The sequence below is a fragment of the Lissotriton helveticus genome, chromosome 6, assembly GCF_964261635.1.
Source record: "Lissotriton helveticus chromosome 6, aLisHel1.1, whole genome shotgun sequence".
Taxonomy (NCBI): Eukaryota; Metazoa; Chordata; class Amphibia; order Caudata; family Salamandridae; genus Lissotriton; species Lissotriton helveticus.
The window spans coordinates 1103863162-1103889369 of NC_136067.1; the positions used below are offsets into that span (position 1 = coordinate 1103863162).

Genomic DNA, 26208 nt, shown 5'->3' on the forward strand with positions numbered 1-26208 from the left:
GATACATGAAATACTCCTCCTACTGCTAAGATCATTGCAGCATGGCTACACGCCATAAGAGAGAGTATGTTTATGGCGCATTGCATTGCATTCCAATCCGCGTTCTGTGATTATGTCTTCGCTTCAGGCACGCCCATCCAGGACTTGATTTCACTAATGTGCACACATTTGGACTATGCAAAAAACACAGTTGATGGACAGAATGTAGAACAATGTCATACATTCACCCCAGTACAAGGATCTGGGCCTAAATCCATCTTGACCCAGTGACTCATGGGAACAGTCCAGCCCGAACTGCTGATGAAGGCTGATAGCCAGAAACCGGTCCTTGGATGCTTGATTCCGGTCTGGGAAAGACATGGCTTGGTAGTTCGGACTGGACTGTTCCCATGAGGCACAGGGTCAGAGCTGATTTGCATATAGCCAGTGTCTAACCCAGGGTGGTGTGGAGTGCAAAAAAACTATGGATTTAGGCCCAGATCCTTGTACTGGGGTGAATGTATGACATTGTTCTGCATTAAAAATGCAGATTGTCTTCATGCTGCAGCGTTAATTCTTTAAGCCGACGCGTTTCAAGGCATTTCAACCTCTTCCTCATGGGCTGCTTGGTACGGCATATCAACTCTTGTGCTTCTTCGACAACCTCGAAATTATGAGGAGTAGGTGACTTGGAACAGGACCTCAACCTTCTTCTACCCCCTTTTTGTTTCTTGGCTTTGGCCACAAACAATTTGGTCTTCCACTCCTTCAGCGCCTTGGGATTCATGCACCTATATATATATTACCTACTTGTGGTTGCCAGTAGGTAGTTCTAGTTAGGACCTAGTTTCCATAAGAAAAGCATTTTTTGACTTGCTTACAACTTTGGTGTAGTTTGACCAATCTTCATGAAATTTTCCCAAAAAAGCGTCAAAGTAGGTTTGTGTGTCATGAAAAGTTCAGGGACGGACGGGGGGTCCATGAACTGGTGACCAAGAAATACAGGTGCAAAATAAGGGTGCTTTCGTAATGTTAATTCCCATAGGAACGCGTTGTCGAACCTACAGCCCATTCTGCTGGACGGAGGTACACCAAATTTGGTAGAAAGGAAGATGTTACGCAGACTGTGCTTTTTGTTATTCAAATCCGTTCTGTAATTTTTCAGAAATGTAAATTGAAAAAATTATAGTGATATCACTGTTTGCGAAGCCGTCGCAAACAAAAGACGAGCTCATGCAGGGAAATGCACAGCTCTGATTGGCTGCCAACCCTTCAACCGGGAAGAGTTGGCAGCCATCTTGGGACTCTGCTTCACGAGTCCCAAAAAAAGTGAAAATAAAGAAAAAGGGGTAGGGTAGGAATACCCTGACACCCATGCCATGGGACCCCGCCACAGCATACAATTTCCAGCGCTTGCTTTTAAACAACCCCCGGGTGGGCCAAGTCCCATGGGATGATAAAAAATAGGAGGGGGCACACACAGGGCCCATTCCCCCAAGGCATATGGTAGCCCCGGAGAACACCACCTCCCGGGGGCACTTTTTATTATGAATACGGGTGGGCCCAGTGGGTTCACCCGCAACCCAGGGGACTGCCACCTCCCAAGGGCTACATGGGACAAATGCAGCCCCCGGGGACCACAACCTCCCTGGGGCTTAATTAACAAAGAAGGCGAGTGCCGCGCAGCCCCCCTTGTGGAGCCCTACAATGCCATTGGGACCGCCACCCCCCAGGGCTGGTTCCAGCAATGTCCCAGGGTGACCACCCAGATTGCAGTTTGCTATGGCTTGGTGTGAGCACCACTCCCGCCAAGACATAGCAAACACCACTTTCAGCAAGCGAGAGTAGAAAATGCTCTTGCTTGCTGAAAGCGGAGCATGTCTGTTTCCCTGCTTCCTGTCAAGCGACGCATTGCTTGAGATCCACGGAGCTGCATGCTCAGTTGCTGAGCCTGAGCCGGCAGGGACCATGGGGGCCATCAGGTTCCCCCCCCCCCTCAGTCCCCAACGGAGAGGCCAGTCCCCGAGCGGTGGGGTCCTTGGGACCAACATCAGCCTGGGGAGGGGGCCAGGAAGCCCTCCTCCCCTTCTTAAAATGCCAGGTACAGGAAGATGGGGTCCCCGAGGCAAAAATCGACCCTGGCAGGTGGGCTATACAGCACCCCTTCTCTTTGGAAAAAAAACAACTTGCCAGAGACCCTACCCCATTCTTCACCACCCTGCAAATGCACCTCCTGGTGCACCCCTTGACACACTGCAGGTGGGAGGGGGGATGATGTCCCCTTGCCTCCTGAGGGCCTCTGGACTAAAGTGGACTTCTTCCCCCAAGCAGCAGTGCACCAGGATGCGCGTTTGCAGAGTATTTGAGAAACCCCTCAGCAATCCAGCTCTGTAGCTAGTTGGCCCTCAAGAGTTAAGGGAAATTCATACCACAACTAGTATTGTGCCAGGAAGCGCGATTGTAGAGTGGTGGAGAAAGGGGGCTGGTCATATGTCTCGTACAAGCCCACTGTAGCTTTCACTGTGTTAGCATGAGCACGTTGCAGGCTGCTCTCCGCTTTGCACAAGTTACTATGCAAACTTATGTTGCTTTGTGCCAAATTGTACTTTCACACAGAACCTGCTATTTTAGTTGTCTGTTCTTTTCCGGCATTTAGACTGACAAGGTCAAACAACAATGCAACTTGTTATGTTTTTTTCTGGTCAGGCCCTGGCATCTAGACAAAACACGCAGATGCAGCTGCTGTTTGGAAACACATACTTTGTCATATAGATATGCACAGATAGGTAACAACACACATGGAGTGGGATCTTTCCAGGGAAGATATTGTGAAAGCACCTGAGATGTAGAACTTTAATCTTTGTATGCTAAGGTATGGGGGTCTGCTGACAACAATCAGAGATCTTATGATATATAATCACTTTGCTTCTGTAGAAAGGGAGGGGGGCTAGGCTACCCTGTCGTATATAATGACTGCTCCGTTTATCATTTATGGATTACTTACTTTGCTAACCGTATTTGTGTTAGGTATTTTCTTACTTATAGTGGCACGTATACTGCATACTAGAGCGTGATAGTTAAAATAAACACTTTAAACTTTTCTCGTGTCTGACAGATCATTTTGTGGACTAGTACAAGTGCAAGAACGAAAAGGTGTGTCCTCTAACCGCAAATCCTGAGAAGGTTGGGAGTGTTGTGTTGTGTTCTGGGGTGTCTAATCACTTGTTCCTCTGTGAATGAGTAGGAGGGCAAGTGAGACACTATTGCTAGTCGGTCTCGGGTTCAGGGGTACTAAGGAGGTAGGATGACTCAGTCTCTGCCTACTAAAGTTCTGTGATCTCAAGCATAGTTCTGTTCCCCCACAGAATCCCTGCAACATGGAGCTTTCAATGTTTGGCCTAGTTCTTATTCTCTGGACCCTTTGGTAGCGCTTGTGCTGGTCCACAATACCTTTGCACGCTTGCCGGAGACGTCCGTGGAAGGAGGGCTTTGCCTCCTCAGTTTGTAGGTTTTTTAAAGCTTGAATTTTAAAAGGTTTTTGACCCGTTTTAATGTTGCCGTTTGAATCCCTTTTTTCTGATTTATGGCACAACTGATTGCGATTCAGTCTCATTGCCGTGCAGCAGTTACCCAACATTTGTTGCAGCATGGAGTCCCCAATGTGGGGTTTAGCATGGTTGTTGTGGTCGAGGCGGACCCTGGGTACGGCTTCAAAGTTTTCTATTCCTGGGCTACGTTTCCCGCACTAAATGCGAATTATAATGCTTTTCATTATGACGCTGCTGTTCCGCCGGCTTATCGCCCTTATGTGGTCGTTCAAGTTTCTCTTACGGCCTAAGAGCATCAGATAAGTTAAATGGCGCCCTACCCCATCCTATTGAAATTGTTCTAATTGGCCCCTTAAGTATAGAGCAATGCTTCCTTTCAAGACCTAAGGTAGTCGTTTCTGTATTGATAGTAAAGATGCCCGATCTTCTCCTCAGTTATCATGAGTGATGGCCTTTGTGAGGTCATAAGCACTGCATGGTGGGGGTGCAAGTTATAGCTGTGCTGCTTACTAACTGGTCAATTTCTGTGTTTTCTTTAGTTCAAAACAATGTCACTGACAAATTCACCAATTACGTGACTTTAACCTTTGCTTTTTCATTAAGTTTCTAGTTTTTTTGTTTAACGTAAAGTATTGCTTAATTACCATACTTTTATGCAACCCCACTCCCCTACAACAAACCCCACCTAGCACAGAACCTTTGGCAATCGATCCTGGCCCTGGGACCCCATCCCCCAGGGCCTTTTTTCAGTTAAGGGGAGGTGTGCCGCACTGCTCCCTCACTGAGCAGTTATATGCCCCGGGGACTCCATCCCCCAGGGCCACTTAAATAAAGAGGAGGGGTGCTGAGTTGCCCTCTCTCCGAGCCGTGTTTAGACCCTGGGGGATCCCATCATTCACGGCTACTCTTTTAAATAAAGGTAAGGGGGCACGTGCCCTTCCTGCCTGGGCAGATTTCAGCCATAAACATATGAGGCGTATACCTACCTGTGGTGTGTCATCTTCCTAGAACGGGCAAACTTTGTGGAGATTATATATATATATATATATATATAAAATGTTTTCCTTTTTTTGCCTGTAGCAGTCGTCACTGGGTGCCTATATTTAGGTCAGCGTCTTTTGTTTTGCTGATAACTTTTGACAAATTTTCTGACTCATTAAAAAAGTGCTCTTTTTTGCCTAGTTTGTACATTGAAAGTTTTGCAGTTATCCGTCAAATCGGGACCAAGAAAAAGGGGGCCCCCAAACCGCAGAATACTTATGCATTTTTTGTAGGCTTCTTCAAAAGTGCTACAGCAAAACTGATTAATAGAATTATACCAAATTTGGCAGGAAGATGGATCTTGGTTCACAGATTTTGCTGTTAGTGATGTGGTGTAAATCTGTTGAGTAGCTGCTTTTTAGAATGAAGGTTAAACAATGTTTGTATATCTGTGCTGTTGGGACTGCAAGAGTCTAGCAAGACTCATTTGAGAGCACCAGTTCAAAAATAGAGTGCTCTGATTGGCCCAGGGAGCTTTTTCGCTGTTGGTCCAAATCGCTCCTGTGGAAGCAAGCACGCTCTGATTGGCTGCCAGCAACATCAGAAAAATATTGTTGGAAGCCATTACAGGACTCGAAGACTTACTCCCCTCTCCCGAACTTTAAAAACATTAATATATAAGATGGCAAGGTAGGGAAACCCTATCCACCTGGGCACCAATTACGGGGACCCAAGGGCCTGTATTTGACTTACAAACCCTATCCACCGGGGCCCAATTTCATAATTTAGGGGAGGGTCAAAGCCAAACCCCTGTTCCCCTGCCCAAAGCCTGTAAAAGGCCGTAGGTCGGGACCCCTTACCCCAGCTCACTTAATGTGTCTCAGGGAGCCCTACTGCAGGGGTGGGGAGACTTGTGTGTGCTCGTGCTAGATGTGAACAAGCACAAAATCTGCTCCAGCCATCGAGCGCTTTAAAAATGCTCCAGCCAGCTGGGAACAGACTTGGGGTCTGTTTCCCTGCCCGCGCTGATGCAGAAGGGCAAACGGATCAAAAGATTGCATCTGCCCAGAGGGACCAGAATAAATAGCTGCTCACTGCAGACCAGAGCGATGCCGGCTCCAGCAACATGCAGGAAGCAGACTGGGACGACTAGGGTTTGGGGCTCCCATCTTTTGATGTGCCAAGTCCTGGGGAAGGGGGTGCTCTGTGCCTTCCTCTCCCTTGAAGGTGCTGCCAAGCCCCAAGGGATGGGGTATCCAGCACCGAAATCAGCTGTGATTGTAGGCCGTGTGCTTCCCCCCCCCCCCCCAAGAAATAACATTTTCACTGGGTCCCAGGGAGGGGGGTCCCCTTGGCTGAAATCTGCCCAGGCAGGAAGGGCACGTGCCCCCTTACCTTTATTTAAAAGAGTAGCCGTGAATGATGGGATCCCCCAGGGTCTAAACACGGCTCGGAGAGAGGGCAACTCAGCACCCCTCCTCTTTATTTAAGTGGCCCTGGGGGATGGAGTCCCCGGGGCATATAACTGCTCAGTGAGGGAGCAGTGCGGCACACCTCCCCTTAACTGAAAAAAGGCCCTCAGGGATGGGGTCCCAGGGCCAGGATCGATTGCCAAAGGTTCTGTGCTAGGTGGGGCAGGACATTGTTGGCAGCAGGCAGGCTACTCACTGCAGTTCAACGGTTAGACACTACAAGTACCAGAAGGCCTTTGTGAGGGCCGCGCCCACAGAGGCGGGGTATTTGGAACTTAAAATGGTGCTGCCAACAATGTCCTGCTGTTGCCCTTGCTGCCATTTTCCCCTGATGAAGTGCAAAACGAAACGCGTTGGGACTGGCGTTTGAATTTTGTGGGTCGAGATGTTCTTATGCCGCTGCTTCCATCAATAAACATATGAGGGGTATACCTACCTGTTGTGTGTCATCTTCCTAGAACGGGCAAACTTTGTGGTTGGAGATGTAGCGGCTGGCCTGAGCCGCGGAAGACGACCCGGCGCCTTGCAGTGTTCCAGCGACTTTGTCAACCGGCAGAATTGCATATGGCATGGGTGCCGTTTATTGAAGTGAATCTGGGCGGTGGCTGCGAACCTTCTTTGGTGCCACGATCCACTGTGATGATACGAAGCTTATTGGTGAGGTTAACAGTAGGCTACTCACTGCAGTTCAACAGTTAGACACTACAAGTACCAGAAGGCCTTTGTGAGGGCCGTGCCCACAGAGGCGGGGTATTTGGAACTTAAAATGGTGCTGCCAACAATGTCCTGCTGTTGCCCTTTTCCCCTGATGAAGTGCAAAACGAAACGCGTTGGGACTGGCGTTTGAATTTTGTGGGACGAGATGTTCTCATGCCGCTGCTTCCATCAATAAACATATGAGGCGTATACCTACCTGTGGTGTGTCATCTTCCTAGAACGGGCAAACTTTGTGGTTGGAGATATATATATATATATATATATATATATATACACACACATACACACAAATGCACGCACACACACACTGATGTGTAGGCACAGTCCACTCAAGCACATGTAGCCATGATGAGTTGTGCTCACCCATGTTTCCCTGTAGATGGCACCCCTAATGTACGTCTAATCTGCACAGGGGGAAAACAGAAAAAAAGAGGACGAGGGAAGAAGGGTAAACTCTAAAAGTGCTGCTGCAGTGAGCATTTCAAAATCTGCACACTGGTGCAATGAGCAGATGTCTTAGGTGGGCTTCAAAGAGGTCCAGGATAATGGCCGTCCCAGATGGCAGCCTTGCACTCCCCTTAAGGCCATAAAGGGTCACCACTCAACGGACTGTGAGGGGACAAGTCGGAGGGTACCAGCGTCGACTTGCACACAGCCTGGATTTGTGTGCACCTCAATTTCCACCTCGGAGGATGCCTTCTCTTGTGCACTGAACATGAGGGGTAAGGTTACTGAGGAGTTCCAGTCTTGAAGTAGTTCGATAGCGAGCATTCAAAGATGGGAAAGCCCACAAAGCAACCTCTTCCCTATCCAGACAGCAATATGCAAACACTGTGCACCTGGTACCATCTGAAGTCAAATTGCATTGTGCTTCTATCTGGCCTAATTGTAAGGCATTTCCAGAAAAGGCACCTGCAGCAGCCTGAGGCCTTATTCGCTCACTGGGCTCTCTCATGACGTGGCCTCTCTCTCTCTCAACATGGGAGGAGAGCTAGTCAGGCTGGTCTGGAGCTGCTGCTCCTGTCCCCATTCAGGGTCCACAGCCAGCAACCTGCAGCAAAAATACCCTTTAATTACCTGGGTTCCAGGGTAGACCCCACTGCCTTTTACCTGTGCTGCGTATGCCGAGATGCATTGTGTAACAAACCCCATCTTGACACCTGCCCCATGCATGAGGTCACAGCAGAGTCTCTACTATTTCTCTTTGCTCCTGAGCCATGTGTTGCTTCCTTCTCTTGCCATGGGAAGAAGATGCAGGATAGCTGAAGTTCTGGGCCAGAGCTCCTCCAAGGTGCATCCACCATCTTGACTCTCTGACCATGCCCCCATGGACCCTATTACTCACACCAGAAGGGGAGACTTTTGTTGCAATGCATTTCTCACTACAGCAGGGGGGCCACTATAGGAATTAATGATTCCTGGTTTACAGACACTGGTGTTGGGATTACCGTTTTCTTGCACTAAAAGATGTTCATGAAGCTCTAAAAGCTATTTCGTTCAAAGCATGAAAAGTTTTGTCTTTACCAACATCTAAACAGTATTTGACATCATGCAGGAACGAACATAGACTCCTCCAACGTAGTCTTAAGTGGAACCTTTATTGCTTTTTAGAAACCTTAGGATTCATTACTTTTAAGTAGGCATTCTCAGTAGACTAGCAAAATATCCTCAGGAGTGGAAACACTACCACAGAGATATGTTGTTTCCTTCTGTTTTTAAATGGCCTAAAGGGAGCTGCCTCACGTAACACCGTTCACTTCTTACGACAAAGCAAAAAGAGCCAATTAGGCTCTTGTATGGGCAGTCGTGCTGAGAGATCTTCATGCTCATTTGGAGGACCTTTTTAGCTGTACGCCTTCCTTCCTCTTTCTGCAGATTCTCAAATTGACACAACCAAGAATGCTGCATGATTCTAGTCACTCCTGTTGGCCCAGACTGTTCTGCATTTCAGATCTTCTGAAACAATCAAGGTCTTTCCTGTTCCATGTACGCCAGTGGGTGCCAATGGTCCTTGTCCGAGAGGGCTGCTTTACCACACACAGCTTAGCAAAATAAGCACAAGCACACAATTGCAGGTTTGGACTCCAGCACTTCCAAGCGGACATGGGGAGCTGCAGGGATTATACTAGAGTTGCAAGAGCCTTGCATTTTTTTTAAATGCTGGAATCTGTTCAACTCAAGTAACAATTTTACATGAAAATAAACACAATCCAGACAGAAATGTTTCTTGTTTTAATCACAAAGCCAATAGTTTAATATTATTTACCAAGAATAGATGAATAACCAAACTTTTTTTGGCTAAAAGAAATTTCATTGGTTTTAATAGATTTTTACTGACAAAATGCAGTTAACCACTGTCTGCCTTAAAAGACTACAGCACCAACCTCAATCACACTTGCTAAAATAAGTTCACTTACATTTGATTTCTGTCCAAATTTGGATAGATGACGTTGTCGCAATATTGGTATTTCTGGCATGTTTTCTTTCTTCAAAAACCTAAAGAGATAGATAGCTATTACCAAGTCAATTGAGATGGAAGACGTGCATGCGGAATTTCGATGTGATGTCAACATACTCTACTTACTCGTTTTGTTTAACAGAAACGCCATCTTCAAATATGCTGAATGAAGGTTTGACTGCGGTGACAAAGTTTTGGATGCTCTGGACACCTTTACCTTTTGAGTCAACTAAAATAGAATTTTTGGAAGATATGAAAACATGCAAAAGGTTTGTTTTAATATGTAGTACACAGTGCAGTTTGAACCTTCTGTTAAGCAAGCGTTTTCTATTGCCATCTAAAAATATAAGTACTTTAATAAGACTCTCCTTTAATTGACGTGAACAGGTTTAATTTAATAACAAAATCCTTCTAAAGGGTCATCTGATTTAAGTTGTCATAATAGGTCTCAAAATCCAAACAGACAAAAGAACTTTCTGGAATATCTGCTGATTGTTAAGGATGAATGACTGAGTAAAGAACAGTTTTTGCCTCTACATTTGAGGGCCACTATAAGAACTTAAGCAAACATATGAAAATTCACTTAATGAACAAGTTACTTACCTTTGGCAACTATATATCTGTTAGAAACATAGGTTAGTTACAGAATCCTTACCTTATAATTACCCCCAAGCGTCAGACTATTCCGATACGTTTTTCGTCAGCAGTACCCCTGCGTCTTGAAAGGTGGCGCCGATCAAACTCTGCATCCATCGTTGGCCTGGTGGTCGCCGGGAAGACGTCACTGTAGCTACATAGACGCCGCCCTTGCGCGCTGACATCAGTTCAGTGCACAACTTTCCACGCCAGAGGCGTAGAGCCATGCAAGACACTGACCACTGGTGCACAAAACTAGGGCCCTGGATGGATGCCCTTAACCCTAGAAGTCAGTTTGCAGAACGGGAAGGATGGATGGGGCGGTAAGGAATCTATAACTAACCTATGTTTCTTACAGATATATGATTACCGAAGGTAAGTAACTTGTTCATCTGAAAGAAACAGTTAGTTATAGATTCCTTACCTTAGAATAGATACCCTAGCAATACCAACCCTGGAGGTGGGTCAGTGAACCAAGTTCACACCAGAAAGTCCTGGAGAACAGAACGGCCAAAGAAGCAGTCTCTCCAGACTTTGCTGTCCAGGCAGTAGTGTCTCGTAAACTGTGCAGCGATGCCAGTATCTGCCTGACAGATGTCATTGAGGGGGGACTCCTCGTCCCAAAGCAGTAGTAGCTGCTGACGCCCTGGTGGAATGGGTGCCCAGCCCCACTGGAGGCTCCTTCTTAGCCAAAGAATAGCAGGCTTTGATGCACAAAACGACCCACCTGGAGATGGTCAGTTTGTGCACGGCCCGACCTTTCTTAGTGCCCACGTAACCCACAAAGAGTTGGTCATCCACCTGGAATTGTTTTATGCGATCCAAGTAGAAAGAAATAGACACAATTGATAGACGGAATGCAGAACAAATCAAAACATTCACCCCCAGTCAAGAGATCTGCTGCCAAGTAGAAAGAAAGCGCACGTTTTTGATCCAGACGGTGGAGACTCTCTTTCTCTTTTGAAGGATGCGGAGGTGGAAAGAAGTGATGGTTTGGCCAATGTGGAAAGAAGTTACCACCCTGGGAAGAAAGGAAGGTCTAGTTCCAAGGACGACCATGTCCAGATGGACAGCCAGAAAGGGAGGCTTAGAAGACAGAGCTTGTAGCTCACTCATCTGGTGATGGCCACCAGAAAAGCAGTTTTCAAAGTGAGAAAACTTAGAGGACAGTGATGTAATGGTTTAAAGGGAACGCACATAAGTTGTCAGAACTAAGTTCAAGTCCCACTGGGTTATTACATAGAGAACAGGAGGAAAAAGAAATCTATTTACAACAGGGGACTTGAAAAAAAGGCTGATCAGAGAGCCTGAGGAATGCTGAAATTGGCAAGAGGTAGCCCTTAAGAGTACCCAGAGCAGAGCCCTGCTGGGCCAAAGATAAGAGGAACAAGAGAAACTCAGAAAGAGGGGCAGAAAGAGAATCCACAGCTTTTGCAGTACACCATGCCACAAATTTATTCCATATGTAGGCGTATACCGTCTTAGTGGAGGGACGCCTGGCTGCCAAGATTACATCACAGACTTCGGCAGGCAGGTCAAATGACGTCAACTGCTGGCACTCAATCTCCACACAAGGAGGTGGAGGCTGGACAAGTTCAGGTGGAGGACCTTTCCCTGCTGCTGAGACAGAAGATCCTCCCAAAGAGGCAGTCGGATCGGAGGATCAATTGCAATTTGAGCAGTTCTGGATACCAGACTCTTCGTGCCCAATTCGGAGCCACAAGAATAACTTGGGCCCGGTCACGCTTGATCTTCTTCAGCACTTTGGGCAGAAGTGGTATAGACGGAAAGGTGTATAGAAGACTGCAACTCCACTCGCAACAAAAAGCGTTGCCTAGCGAGTTCCGCCTTGGAAATTCCAACGCGCAGAATTGCTGACATTGCGCATTCTCTACGGTAGAGAACAGATCTAACCAAGGCTCTCCCCACTGCTGAAAGAGACCTTGCACCACCTCCGAGTGAAAATGCCATTCGTGATCCACCATGCACCTGCAGCTGAGTTCATCCGCCCTGGCGTTCAGTGAACCTGCCAGATGTTGAACCATCAGGGATATGCCCTGATGTTCCAGCCATCTCCAGAGGCGGAGGGCCTCTTGACATAGGGTCCACGACCTCACCCGGCCTTGTTTTGTTGCAGTACCACATGGCAGTGGTGTTGTCCGTGAACACCTGCACTACTCTTCTCCAGATAGAGGGAAGGAAGGCTTTGAGTGTAAGACCGATTGCCCGAAGCTCCAGAAGGTTGATGTGAAGCCCTGACTCCGCTGGAGACCAGAGGCCTCTGATCTCTGCCTCTCCCATGTGGCCGCCCCATCCCAGAAGGGATGCGTCGGTCACCACTGTGTGTTCTGGTTGGGGAAAGGAGAGGGATCTGCCGTTGACCCAATCCTAGGTTGTGAGCCACCACTGCAATTGTTGTGCAGTGCCTTCCAGAATCTGGACTCAATCGGACAGATTCCCCTGATGCTGCGCCCACTGGTACTTCAGGTCCCACTGCAGAGCCTGCATATGCCATCTGGCATGATCGACCAGCAGGATGCAGAAGGCCATGAGGGCCAGCAGCCTCAGGGGTCATCCTGACCGAAACCCGGGATATGGGGCTAAAAGATCGGAATAATAGCCCGAATATCCCGGACTCGCTGTTCGGGAGAATAAACCTTAAACTGAGTCACGTCCAGAACCCCTCCGATGAAGAGGAGCTTCTGAGAGGGGGTCAGGTGTGACTTCGGCAAGTTGGAGAACCCCATCGAATGAAGGAGGTCGGCCGTAATCTGGAGGCGGGAGACAACAGCCTGGGGAAAGCCCCCCTTCAACAGCCAGTCGTCGAGATAGCGGAAGACGGGAACCCCTGATCTGCGCAGATGAGCTGCCATCACTTTCGTGAACACCTGAGGGGCGCTGGTAAGGCTAAAGGGGAGCACAGTAAACTGAAAGTGCTCGTGGTCTATAGTCAACCGTAGGTAACGCTGGTGGGCCGGCAGGACAGGGATGGGAAAGTTAGCGTCCTGCTAGTCCAACGCTACCATCCAGCCTCCAAGTTCGAGGGCAGACAAGATCTGAGCGAGCGTCAACATCTTGAACTTTTCCTTCCGGAGGAAGAGAAAGCGGTTGCCGTTCCTGAGATCCAAGCAAGAACGCAGGCCTTTGTCCTTCTTGGGTACCAGAAAGTAGTGGGAATAGCAACCATGACCTACTTCTGGGGCAGGCACGCGCTCAATAGCACCCTTGGCCAAGAGTGCAGCAACTTCGTGCTGGAGAAGGGCCAGGTGGTCCTCCGACACGCAATGGTACTGAGGTGGCATGGAGGAAGGGGTAGTGTCGAAGGGGAGGGAGTAGCCCCTCCGGACTATTTGCAAAACCCACCTGTCCGACGTGGTCGTGCGCCAGTGGGGGAGGTGCTGAGACTTGGGCTTACTTTTTGTCCCCAGAAAAGACTGGAATATACACAAACAAGGATTGACTTGTTCAAATTTACACGTAAACTGAAACTCCATACATTTTTCACCAAAACCACTAATGAATAAACCAAAGAAAACAGGGGGAAAAAACAGCCAACGGATATCTGACAGGGGAAATACTACAAATATTAGAAAATGTATGGACTGATGACATGAAATCACTTGGGTCTCTCTTGAACGTGGTACGACAGACGGAACAAGCAGAAATCGAACACAGCAGTGGCTACAGTCCTTTCAAACCGGTCTCACAATTCCTACTTCAAATGCCTGGCAATGCCATAGACATATTTGCGGAGGTTGTCAACTAAGACCTCATACGCTTAAGAGAAAAGGACACAATGCGGAAAACAAAGATACATATCACTAAAAAACAGAGACAAGCGTAGGACAACTTAAGCAAGGACAAATTGATTGTATACAAACCATCTAATAAGGGTGGGAACAATGTACTACAAACATGTGAACAATATTGCATGGATGCATTGTGGGAATTATTGAATGTGAACTGCTTTCAGAAAGTGGATAAAAAAAAGAATATAATCAGAGCATCTCAGAATATCACCAATTGATATGTGAATGGTATGCGAGAAACATGTTGGAGACCGATGAATATCTGTTCCTACGGTGTTTCAACCCCATTGCACCCACTTTTTATCACCTACCGAAGTTTTACAAGGACGAATAACAACCTCCGGGACGTCCCATAGTGTCCTCACAAGGAAGCCTGACTGAACAGATATCTATTTATATAGATTATTTCTTATCCAAAGTGGTGTTCGGCTTGCCCTCTTACATCAGGGACATGAAAGATTTTTTGCAACACCTAATGGGGGTTAAATGGGAAACAGGCTTCCAAATGTTGGTCTTGGACATTTATAGCTTATATACATGCATTGCACATAAGGATGGTCTCAAATCAGTAGAATTTGTTTCTGACAAACCGTCCTTTGAAGTTTATGGAACAAAATGTAATGCTGCTAAAATTATTAGAGTTTTGCCTTAACAAAAAAATATCTCTTTCAAGAGCAATATTATAGGCAGATCTCGGTAACAGCAATGGGCACCTGCTTCGCCCCAGCTACGCAAATTTATTTGTGGGCTGTTGGGAGAAGCAGGTGGTCTTGTCCGACTCCAATGACAGCTGGACAACTAATGTGGTAGAATGGCATAGATATATACATGACCTCTTGACCCTCTCTGGAGAGGGTCATTAGAAACAGCTAAAGGATACATGGGGTTCTTGAACATGAACAATGTTAACTTGATGTTCACTGGGGAAGTGAGCTCTACGTCAGTGAATGTTTTAGAGTGGAAGGTTTGGTCTCTGAAGAGAAGCTCTGCACCATGCTGTATAGGAAACCCACTGTAGGGAATTCAATACTTAATGCCACCAGCAGTCATCCACATAAGCTTATTGCCAACATCCCCTATGGGGAAATCTTGAGAATTAAGAGGAACACATAGGTTAGTGATTTCCGGGAAGTGGCCCAAGAGAGTATAGCCAGATTCAGTACACGGGGTTACGACAAAAAGGTACTGGAACAAGCCCTGAAAAAGGTTGAGGCTATCCCCAAAAGAGAACTACTCAAGGCACTCCTAGGGTGAAGACAGATGTGGGCAAATTTAGAATGATCACTACCTTCTTGGAGAATGCCAATGAATTAAGTAAAGATTTCCGCCAGCTTTGGAGCACCCTAAAACGTACCCGGTCATATGCCGCAATATACTGCAAAGTCCCCTTCTAACCTTCAGAAAAGCGAGATCCTTGAGTAACAACTTGACATATAGTCACTATGAAATAGAAAGCAAGGGCATATTCAAGGAATTAGAGGGCTTCTTTCCATGTGGGAAGTGCAACAGCACAAGATCCGGTTGTATGAAGTTCCAGGGCAGCAGAAACCCAGACCCATAAGGAAAATGCTACTCATCCAGTATGCATCTGTTCTTGGCATATAGAGCTGTGGAGTCTTATGATATGCATAGATCACCATCTAGTGTTGGGTCCAGATGTTTGCACTTTGTTTTTCTTCGAAGAAGTCTTTCCAGTCACAAGGCAGGTGACTCCTCCTATCGGTGATAGTGCGCATGGGCATCGACTCCATTGTTAAATTTCTTTCCCGCAGAGAGTGATAATGGAATAAGTAAGGGTAGTAAAAGGAGACGTCTATGAATGTATGTATCCAAGTAAGAAATCACTGCAAGAGGCATAGGTACCCGGGGAGGCGGGTGGGCGCATATGACTCTACAGCTCTATATGTCAAGAACAGATGCATAATGGGGAAGTAGCATTTTCCGTACTGTCGATCATATGCTATGCATAGACTACAGAGTAGTTCTCTCCCAAAGCGGTGGCTTACCTGTAGCTGTTGCAGTGGGCTGAAATAGTGTACGTAAAACTGCTTGGCCGACCCTAGCTTGCTGTCTTGCTAACACATCTACACAATTGTGTTTTGTGAATGTGTGAGTTGTAAACCATGTTGCAGATTTGCATATGTCATCTATAGGTATATTTCCTAAGAATGCCATAGAAGCACCCAGTTTTTGTGTGTAGTGTATGCTCTAGGGGGAACTGTTAACGTTCATTTTGCTTTTGCATAGCATATTTAAATGCACTTGACTATCCACCTTCCAATACCTGATTTTGATATGGGATTCGCTTTGTGTGGTGGAGCAAAAGCGACAAATAGTTGATTTGTGTTACAAAAAGGTTTTGACCTTTTTATGTAATAAAGCAATGCTCTTTTCACATCTAATGTGTGTAGGGCACTGAAACTGGTTGAGGTAAGTACACAGGTAACTCAACAGATTGATTGGTATGAAAAGCAGAAATAACTTTAGGAAGGAATTAAGGATCGCTCCGAAGAAGCATTTTATTTTGGTGTATTTGTAAAAAAAGGTTGGTTCTTCTGTAGTTAATGCCTGAATCTCTTCTGAGTGATGTGATAGCAATGAAGAAAGCAACTTTCCATGTGAGAAATTGCAGTTCACATCTGTGCAATGGTTCAAATGGTGGACCCATTAGTCTGATGAGAACAATGTTGAGATTCCACCTTGGTGCGGGTGAACGTCTTAGGGGAATGACTCGAGTCCCTCCATAAAGGCTTTGAAACCAGGCACTCTAAAAAGAGATAAATGTTGCCTATTTAGGAGGTATAAGGCTATTGCAGCAAAATGTAAAAGTATGGATGTGTACGCTAAATTGGAAAGTTGTCGATGTAACAAATAACAATGTTTTTGAACCGAAGCATCAAGCGGGCTGATGTGGTTATTAGTACAGTATTTCACAATCCGTTTCCATTTTGCTGCATAGCTGGCTCTTCTGGTTGGACGTCTACCCTCTTTGATAATATTCATGCAGTCTGGAGGTAGATTAAGGTAGCCAAACTCTAGGACTTCAGGAGCCAGAACGCCAGGTTGAGTTGACTTCAGGTGCCAGATCGCCAGGTTGAGTTGACTTCAGGTGCCAGATTGCCAGGTTGAGTTGACTGGGGTCTGGATGTCTTATGTCTCAATGACTCTGTGTAAGGAGATTGGGTGTAAGACGTAGTTTTTGGTGTGGAACTACTGATAGTTCCAATAGAGTTGTGAACCAGGGTTGACATGCCCACGTGGGAGTAACTAGGATTAGTGTCAGGAACGCCTGTATAGGCTTTCGAACCACTAACGGAATGAGTGGGAGAGGCGGAAAGGCGTAAACAAATATCCCTGACCAATTAATCCATAGTGCATTGACCTTGGACAATGGGTGTGTATACCTGGACGCAAAGTTTGGGCATTTTGCCTTTAGTTGTGTGGCGAACAGGTCTATGTCTGGGAAGCCCCACATTTGAAAGAATGGGAGGAGAACTTGAGGGTGTAGTTCCCATTCGTGGATTTGTTGTGTCTGACGACTGAGCAGATCTGCTATCTGATTGTTTACTCCTGGAAGGTGTTCAGCAAGGAGATACATTTTGTGATGTATGGCCCATTTCCAGATGGCCTGTGCTATCTGTGACAGCTGGAGAGAGTGTCCCCCCACCCCCTGTTTTTGTATGTAGTACCTGGCTGTCATGTTGTCTGTACGAACCAAGACAGTCTTGCCTGCTAGATGAACTTGAAATGCTTTCAACGCCAGAAAGATCGCTAGCAGCTCTAGATAATTTATCTGAAGCGGTTTCTGCTGCAAGTTCCACATGCTCTGAATCGTGTGGGTTTGGCGATGCGCTCGCCAATCTGTCAGTTACGTTTCTGCTGTCCGTATGATCTGTGGAACCGGGTCGCTGAAGGGCCACCCTTTTAAAAGATTTTGTGTGTTCCACCACTGCAGAGAGCGATGAGTGCAGCCATCTACCAACACTAGATCTGATGACTGACCCTGAGCTTGGTTCCACTGACGTGCTAAGCATTCCTGTAGGGGACGCATTTGAAGTCTTGCATAGGGGACTATTAAAATGCAAGACGCCATAATTTCCAGTAACTGTATGAACACTCAAGCTGGTAAAGAGTGTTGAGGCTGAAACGGAGACAGCAGGGTTTGATTATTCCGGACTCTGGCTGGAGTTGGGTATTCCAGAGGTTTTTGTGTATCTATAGTAGCTGCTAGATATGCTTGAGTCGTGGAGAGTTGGAGATGGGATTTTAATAGATTTACTGTGAATCCTAGCTCGTGGAGCAATTGCACAGTTTTTTGTATGTGGCGTAAACAGCTGTCGTGAAAACTGGATTTTATGAGCCAGTCATCTAAGTATGGGAAGACATGAACCGGTTGTCTTCTTAGAAGGGCTGCAACTACCGGCAAGCATTTTGTGAAAACCCTGGGTGCAGTTGTCACTCCAAATGTGAGCGTTTCGGCCTCCGCCTTGATGCGGGCCATTTCATCATCAGCATGTTTCCCAAACAGGGTTTCGCCAGAGAATGGTAGATTGGCAACCCTCTGTTGTGCATCAGGTTTTAGTGACGTGAGGTGGAGCCAGGCGTGTCTTCGCTGGTTAAACCCATGGCAGAAGCCATGCGCCGCCAGTAAGGAAGAATCGGCTGCAGCACTGATGACCTGATTCGCCACCAGCATCTCCTCATTCAAGACCTCCTGGAAATCTTCCCTCTTGTCACGAGGCAGGTGTTCCACAAACTGCTGGAGGGACTCCCAGAGGGCTCGGTCATACCACCCCTACAAGGCCGTGGCACTTGCAGCCTTCATGGAAGTCACCGACGTCCCACAAACCTTCCTCCCAGCCGAATCCAGCCATCTAGATTCCTTATCTGGTGGGACTGTGGATGACGGAGTGGTGGCATGCTGTTTCCGAGCTGCTGTCACTATCACAGAGTCTGGAGGGGGTTCCACCCTTAGAAAAGCCGGGTCCGAGTCGGGAGCCCGGTACTTCTTCTGCAGTCTTGAGGGGACCGCCTTAGTCACCGCCGGGGTGAGGAAAAGGTCCATGGCAGGCTCCTCCAGCCCCGGCACCAGTGGTAGTAATGGACGAGACAGATGTTTCTGGTGAAGTGTCTCGAAGATCACCGACGTCTTGGGTGTGGGCACCGCCAACGAGATGCCCAATTTGGTCGCACCTCTTAGAAGGACATCCTGAAAGGACACCAGATCGTCAACTAGGTACACCCTTGTCTCTGGTGACTCCGACAACGTCGGAGAATAGTCCCTGATCCGCGAGGACCTCGTCTGGGAACGAGACCTGCGCCTCCTGTGGCGTCGTCTCGACCTCGTCGATGGCCTGTTACGCGATCGTTCCCTCCTCCTGGAGCGAGAGCGCGATCTCCCAGCTCGTGGACGCTCCACAGGCCTCTGTGGAGTAGTCTTCCTTGGTCTACCCTGGGGTAGAGGTTTTGGAGTCCCCTTAGGCGGTGTAGGGAGCGGAGGCAGTGACACCGACCTCGGTGGAGGAACGGGTATCTCCGACCGAGGAGCAGGCCCACGCGGAGGAATCGGCGGCGGTGGTGGTTGTCCTGCGGGAGGAAGTGGTGGAAGAGGAGGCTTGATGGGAGGATCCTCTCTAGGTAAAGGAGGCGGAGGCATCTTAGGCCGAGGTGGTGTATAAACCACCGAGTACACCGAGCCCGGTGACTTCTTCGGGGGAGGGAACTGCAAATCAGCCCCTCCAGTAGGTGATCGCCGTCTCCGGCGTCCTCCACCAGGCCCAGCGTGACTTCTGGCGTCAGAAATCCTTCTGCGCCGCTTAGGAGAGCTGGAAAGTCTCAGAGACGCCAACCTCTTTCTTCTCGACGTCGAGCGTCGCTTCTCCGGCGTCGAACGTCGCCTCCGCGACTCCGGCGTCGAACGTCGCCTCCGCGACTCCGGCGTCGAACGCCGCCTTCGCGACGTCGAGCGCTTCTTCCTCGACGCCAAGCGCCCCTTGCGCGACGTCGAGCGTGTAGTCCTCGACGATGAGCGCCGACTCCTTCTCGGCGCCGACCGCTTGTCCGAAAGGTCCTAGACGTCGAGGAGCCCCCCGACGTCGATCGGCGGTGTCGCTTTGACGACGAGTGCCGATGCCTTCTTCTTCGATGTCGACTGACGTAGACGACGAAGACGCCGTCGACGAAGACGCCGTCAACGGTGATCTCGACGGCGGCCTACCCAGGCCTTTCGCCGTCGACTTCTCACGCCGTCTCGACCCGGAGCCCCGGGGAGATGGGGAACACACCGTCGTCATCCCTCTGGACGTCGTTGAAGCAATCGACGTCGACGGAGACCGGGACCGTTTGCTGGGCTTCCTGCCTCTGGGGAGCCCCCCAGAGGCCTCAGCAGAGGCAGAGGGAGCCTTCCCAGTCTGCCCAGACCCACCTGCAGCCGTCTCTCTTCCAGGCCTTGAAGCCTAATCTTCAGCCTGTCCCTCAGGGTCCTTGGTGAAAAGGTCTGACAGATGTCACAATCTTCAGGGACATGTGCTTCAGGAAGACAGAGTATGCAGACGTCGTGTGGATCAGTCTTGGCCTTCTTCCTTCCACATGCTGGGCACTTGTCGAATAGAGCAGGCATTTTAGAGCCCTAAAAAGCCTTAACAAATACACAGAAGAGAAGGGAGACACCAAGTACATCAACTGAAAACACTTATCCAAAAGTGCATAAAATTCCAATAAACCCTTGAAAAAGGGATACCTCAATGCACCAGGGTCCTGTTAGCAGGAGCCGGAAAAAAGAACTGAAAGTAAGAGGGACCTGCTGTGCATTCTGGGATACTGGGAGAAGTTCTGGAAAGTTCTCTTAAAGGCACAGTATCCTATTTAAGCCACATAATGGCAGCCTATGGGGTTTGTCTGTCCATACCTTCCTCTCTTCATTCCAGAGGCTTTTTCTGGTAGAGGCAAGTTTCTCTATGGAAGAAACTGGGCAGGCTGTGCTATTTGTGTGTTTTCTTTGGTGGAATTTCTAGATGAAGTACTGGACAGTGTAGCCTGTGGATATAGGCTGCATTATTTGTCTTTAAATTCTCTCTCAAAGGTCTTTGCAGTTCTGCAATTTTCTGACAATTTAAGAGATTATTTTTGATTGCCGGGGTCCACACACATGGGCGGGACTATTCACTAGATTATGACTATACACAGAGATCCCCTACTACAGAAGTGCCCTTCCCTGGAATCTTGTTTTCATCTAACAAGTATTTGTGATCGAACCGATCCCACATCAGCCTTTACAATCTTCTCTATGTTGTCAAAAAGTTCCCTCCTCCCTAAATTAGAGAAGCAAGCACTAACCTATCTTAACCATGGTACAATAGACCATGTATCCAGGGACAAAGTCTCACAAGATCAACCTATTCAAGTTACATTCAGGTCTCATCCAAATCATCAGCAATCTAATAAGGGGGTGCACACAGACAATATCACTCAGATAATGAAGGACCAGTTCATGATGGACTGTGCAGGAGGGTACATTGTGTGGAACACCCAGCAATCTCCTACAAAATGTTTCTTCAACTATCTGAAGAGCTGTTGCCACATAACGGCACACATCCCCATCATACATGGCTGCTGAAACAAATTTAGCCAGGAAGATATCTTAAGCAGAGTCCCTGGTGGCCTCTTACCCAATCTAGCAGCCAAACCAGAAATTGCTCCAATTACTCTAGTCAGGAGAATCATTTTAATTTTTGGGGGTGGGTGCATATACCTGCAAAATCCAAATGACCCCTAAATAGGACCAGCAGATGTATTCTCCAACACATGTTAATTTGCTAGGAAACACTAAGTTTTTGTGGATTTAGGGCCCGTTGTCATCACAAAACACTTACTATAATTTGTAGCCAAGTCAAGATCTTCCATAAAGGCCACTAATGAATCCGCTAGGCCCAAAGCAGTACTCAGCAGCAGAACCGCATGTCCACATACAGCAGATGAGGTAAAACGTTTTTTCGCCTGCAGTGCATCCGATTCAGGTAGCAGAAGAGAACTCTCCAATGTATTCATATATAAAAAAAGTAATGGGGCCAGGATACATCCCTGACACACCCCCTCTTAACTTTAAATAACTAGGAACCATCCATGTTTTGTTATATCAAGCCATGGAAGTCATATTCAGGTACAAATCCACCAAAAAACAAAACATAACCCCCAATATTTTGATTCACCCCATTGACAAAAGCATCATCCAAACCTTGGACCAATTCACCCTATTGAATGAGGATGTAATATCCATGCATTCTAGATGGATAGAGCATACAGCTAGATCTCGTAAACATGTATTTGCTCATGCCCAACTGCAAGTTCAAATCCTGGTCACTCGTACTACTGCTGCATCTAAAGCCATACTGTTCTCCTCCACCCAGGAGGAAAGTCTATTAAGAATCATCCTTCCAACCACTTTGTAAGCCGTGTCTATTAGGGATATAGGACTATATCAATGAGGGGCAGCCTTATTCTCCTTTTTTAAATGGGGCAATCACTGGGGAGGATCATGCCTTTAGATTAGCTCCACAACTGCTGCATTAATGCTACTCGTTAATACTGGGGTCCAAAGATATGGATCAATGAGAACAAAGATCTATTAGAATTCCATCCAGTCCAGGAGCCTTGGCTTTTCTGACCTCCTGGTTAACCAACAAGGAAAAGACCTCCACTAAGTAGATTTTGCAAAGAAAGGTTCACCAACCCTCTTATACATTCCGTCAAAAATAATTTCGCCAATCCTCTGGGGCTAGAAGCGAGGCTACTGAGTCCTGAAAGAATTAGTTGGAAAATAGGTGGCTGACAACTTCCCGGAATCTGGTACTATAACATACTGTGGTAGATAAAAACTAACTCCTGCCATGACTCATCCTTCATTTCTGTTATCCCCCTCACAAGCACTTCTTTGGGGGCACTTGATTGTAATCTCAATTTGATCCTTTGGGTTACTCTTCAGGAACTTACAAACATCAATGCACCTTTGAGCAACCATGATCAAACCATTTGGACCCCATCTAATAGCCTGCTCAGTTTGTCCGCGTAGGCATAGATCAAACTAACTTAGCAATGGATTTATAGACATTAAAACCACCTGAGCATTTGCTGACGTGTTCGGCAAAGCTGTATTTCTAGAGGACACAACTTCATTATAAGGGGGGACATATTTCTCTAGAGCTACTTTTGCTCACCTTAATCTTCTCACTTGCTCACAAGATGTTAGACCTGAAGCACTGTTTTTAAAAGCCAAGCCGTCCTTTCCCTAGAATTGCACAATATTATCCTTAAGTGAATAGGGTTATGCTCGGTAAGACCCATAGGATGCACCTTGATAATTTCTACCTCAAACAGATTGCGTGAAACCAGGATGTAATCCACCATCATTAGGCAACCTCAACTCGTAAAAACTGGGGGGTGAAAATTAACACCAAATGAATCCCGTCCTTCAAACGAAGGAACCCGGTTAAACTCACTGGAGAAAATATTAAAAAGATTCCCCAGAACAGAGTGTTCAGAATAAAACAAGTGTTCATCCTCCATCAAGAACTGCAAGGCAAAAAGATTACAATGCTCAGACACGGATAAATATTAAAATCTCCCATCAATACTGCCCTGTAGAGGGAGGAGCTACGCTAGCAACCAAGATGGCCGCTTAGGCTCCCGGCTCCGCCGACCTCCGTATCCTGCCAGAAGATCCTGTCGATAATCCTGATTTAACGCCCGACCCCCGTGTAGATGAACCGCTGCTCACCCCGACGGTGTAATTCCGAAGATTTAATTCGCTTGGGTGACGGAGCTGCGTCGAGTGGAAGTTTGCGGCCTAATCCAGCAGGAGAGCCGGGGCCTCGAGTTTTGCTCTGCCCGTGTCGTAGTTGAACAACATCGGCCTTGGGAGCCAGTCAGGGTCCGGTCCACCGTAGTGGAGGTTTTTTCTTCGCCCGATCTCGACGGCGCTCATTTTGCCTGATCAACATTGAGGGAGGAGTGACGTGGCACAACAGTAACCGGGGGTGGAGGTCCCTGACCCGCGGACCCGGTGTGACTCGGCCGGGGTTCGGTGGGTCGGGGTCTTCGCTCGTGCGAACGAGCTGCATAATGTTGCTGCAAAATCCGGTCAGCCGACGCCGTCGGTTCCGCTCCTGTCTGTTCCCCCCGGGGAAGCCGGCTCCTCGGGGGCAGTCAACATGATCGTTGTTGAGCGTGGAGGGATGGATCGGACGGAGAGTGAGCCGTTGCTAAAGACCATAATGGCAGCCATCGGGGCATTTCACACACATGTGGATGCACTGCTTCACAAAATGATGACGGGCTTATTGGCTATGGGATACGTGGAACCGGACGCTGCTACATCACAGGTATTATCACAAGCTGCGATTTCGACTACAACCATTTTGATCCCGGACGAGGACCCCGTGCGACAAGAGGAGCAGCAGCCCTTGGTTGGTCTCTTGGTAAATCCCGATCCCAGTGTTTTGAACGTATCGACCTGCTTACCATCATTGCTAACTTTGGGAAAACCAATTTGTGTCCCCTCCCCGGAGAATCCTTGGGGTGACTGTCCCTGGACTTCTGTTTCATCCTCTCCCTCTTTAGTGACTTTACGATCTTGGAGAAAACTACACTGGGACTATCTGTCCGTGAGGGTGTGTTCCTACGCTGCTGCAGTTCTTGGCCACTTGTTGACTTTGAATTGTATTGTATTGCATTTATTCAGACTCCTTTTTCACTTTGATTCTCCTGCTGAAGCGATCGGAGGGGTCCACACAAAGGTTCGGAAGGGCCAGGGTTGAGAATGATCGACTGTAGATATTCTTGACTTTTTATCACAGGGGGCGCTGGTTTCTGGCAGGGGGGAAGGGGACCGGGAGCTTATATGGAAATGCCCTCCCCCACAGTCTCTCTTTTCTTCTTTTAGAACTTAGTTAGCTGTGGCGACAGGCACACTGCTTGGGGGGTTAGGCGATAGCCGTTGCAGGTTTACAGGGTGGGGGATGGGTTTTTTGTTTTCTTTCTGTTATCGCTCATATGGTTTTTTCCTTTTTTTTTCGATCTCTCTCTTAGTTTTTCCTTATACGTAATATTGTCGAAATATCCTGATTTTATGTTTTTTACATTCTAGTATCTGACTGTCATGAATCTTTGCATTTATGGTTTTATGGGTGAGACGGTCTTGAGAGTCCGCATTTAAATTGTTTATCGATTGTAATGTTGCAAGTCATATTTCGAATTCATTAGCGCTGGCCTCTCAGGGCTTCCTCTGTTGCTTCACGTCTATCCTGTTATGATTCCTGTTCACCCTATTATCCTGTATGTATACATGGCACCGGATATGTCTATTCCCTTTTTTGTCTTAAAATAATAAAAAGATTTATAAAAAATAAAAAAATACTGCCCTGTAGTGGAATAAGCTACTAAGCATTTGTTCCTCAAACAAGCAACGTAATGTATCCAGGGGCTCTGAAGAAATAGACCCAAAGATAGTATAAAAATTAACCAGTAAGAGTTCCAATTTGCAGGCGTTAGATTTACAGTTCCCAGATAAGCAGAAGACCACACTTGCACAATTTGTGAATTTACAAATTAAGGAGTGATATCAATAATAACAAACTGCCTGTGAGAAAGTGCCATCTTTCTTGCCTTGGTATGCCCCCACTTTTTTCTGGACTGCTATGTGCTTTGACTGAGTGTGCCCTCGGTTCCTGCCAGCCAGGTACCCAGGGACTGTGTTCTTTCCCTAAAACTGTGCTGAAACTAAAAACCCAATTGGCATCTCTGGCCACCTGTCAGCCCCTAGTAAATGGTACCCTAGATACCCAGGGCATGGTGACCAGAGAAGACCCCTGAGGGCTGTAGCACTTGTTGTGCCACACTCAGGGGCCCACCCTGGCACCCACACACTGCCTTTGCAGGCTGAGTGTCTAAGTACTGAACTAAACCAAGAGTCGACATGGCACACATCCCTGTGTGCCATGCCCACAGAACCCACTGCCCTAGTATACTTCAGTCACCCCTCTAGCTGGGTGCCCTATGCCAGAGTGTGGGCACAGGTGCATGAGCCCTGTGCCCCTACAGTACCCAGGGCCATTCCTGGGCACTGTAAGTGCAGTGATGCCATTAAGAGTATATGGTGCTGGGAGGTTGTCATTACGAACTCCACAGCACCATAATGGCTACACTGAATACTGACAAGTTTGGTACCAAACTTCTCAGCACATTAAACACGAACTAATGCCAGTGTGGGATTTAATGTAAAATGCACCAAAGGGCATCTTAGAGATGCCCTCTGAAATCCTAACCTACACTCCACGTCTGGGCTGAGTGGCTGCAGAGGCTGCCTCCCAGCAGACATGTTGCTGGACCCATGGGTGGAGAGCCCCCCGCTCTCCTGGGCCTGCAACAATGCACATCCTGGGCGAGGTGCTAGGTCTCCTCCCCCAGGATGGGCAGGGGGAAGCTTCAAAGGCATGCCGCCTCTGTGAGCTTCTCCAGACCATTTGCTGTACCCAGCAACTGGCCCCCACCAGTTCTAACCCCCACTCTGGCGGGAAGACTGGCGGGAAAAACTACGCCAGGAAGGGGGGTGTGCC

General features: G+C 47.6%; 1 protein-coding gene across 1 annotated transcript in view; it reads right to left on the bottom strand.

Annotated features, from left to right (window-relative positions):
* The window catches only part of BUB1 (BUB1 mitotic checkpoint serine/threonine kinase), an 851273-nt gene that overhangs the window by 320520 nt on the left and 504545 nt on the right, over positions 1-26208 (bottom strand). Inside the window, exons 21-22 of the mRNA XM_078648762.1 lie at positions 9282-9384; positions 9115-9193 (exon numbers count right to left, since the gene is read on the bottom strand). Of these exons, the coding sequence (XP_078504888.1) occupies positions 9115-9193; positions 9282-9384 (182 nt within the window). The remainder of the gene's footprint in view (positions 1-9114; positions 9194-9281; positions 9385-26208) is intronic.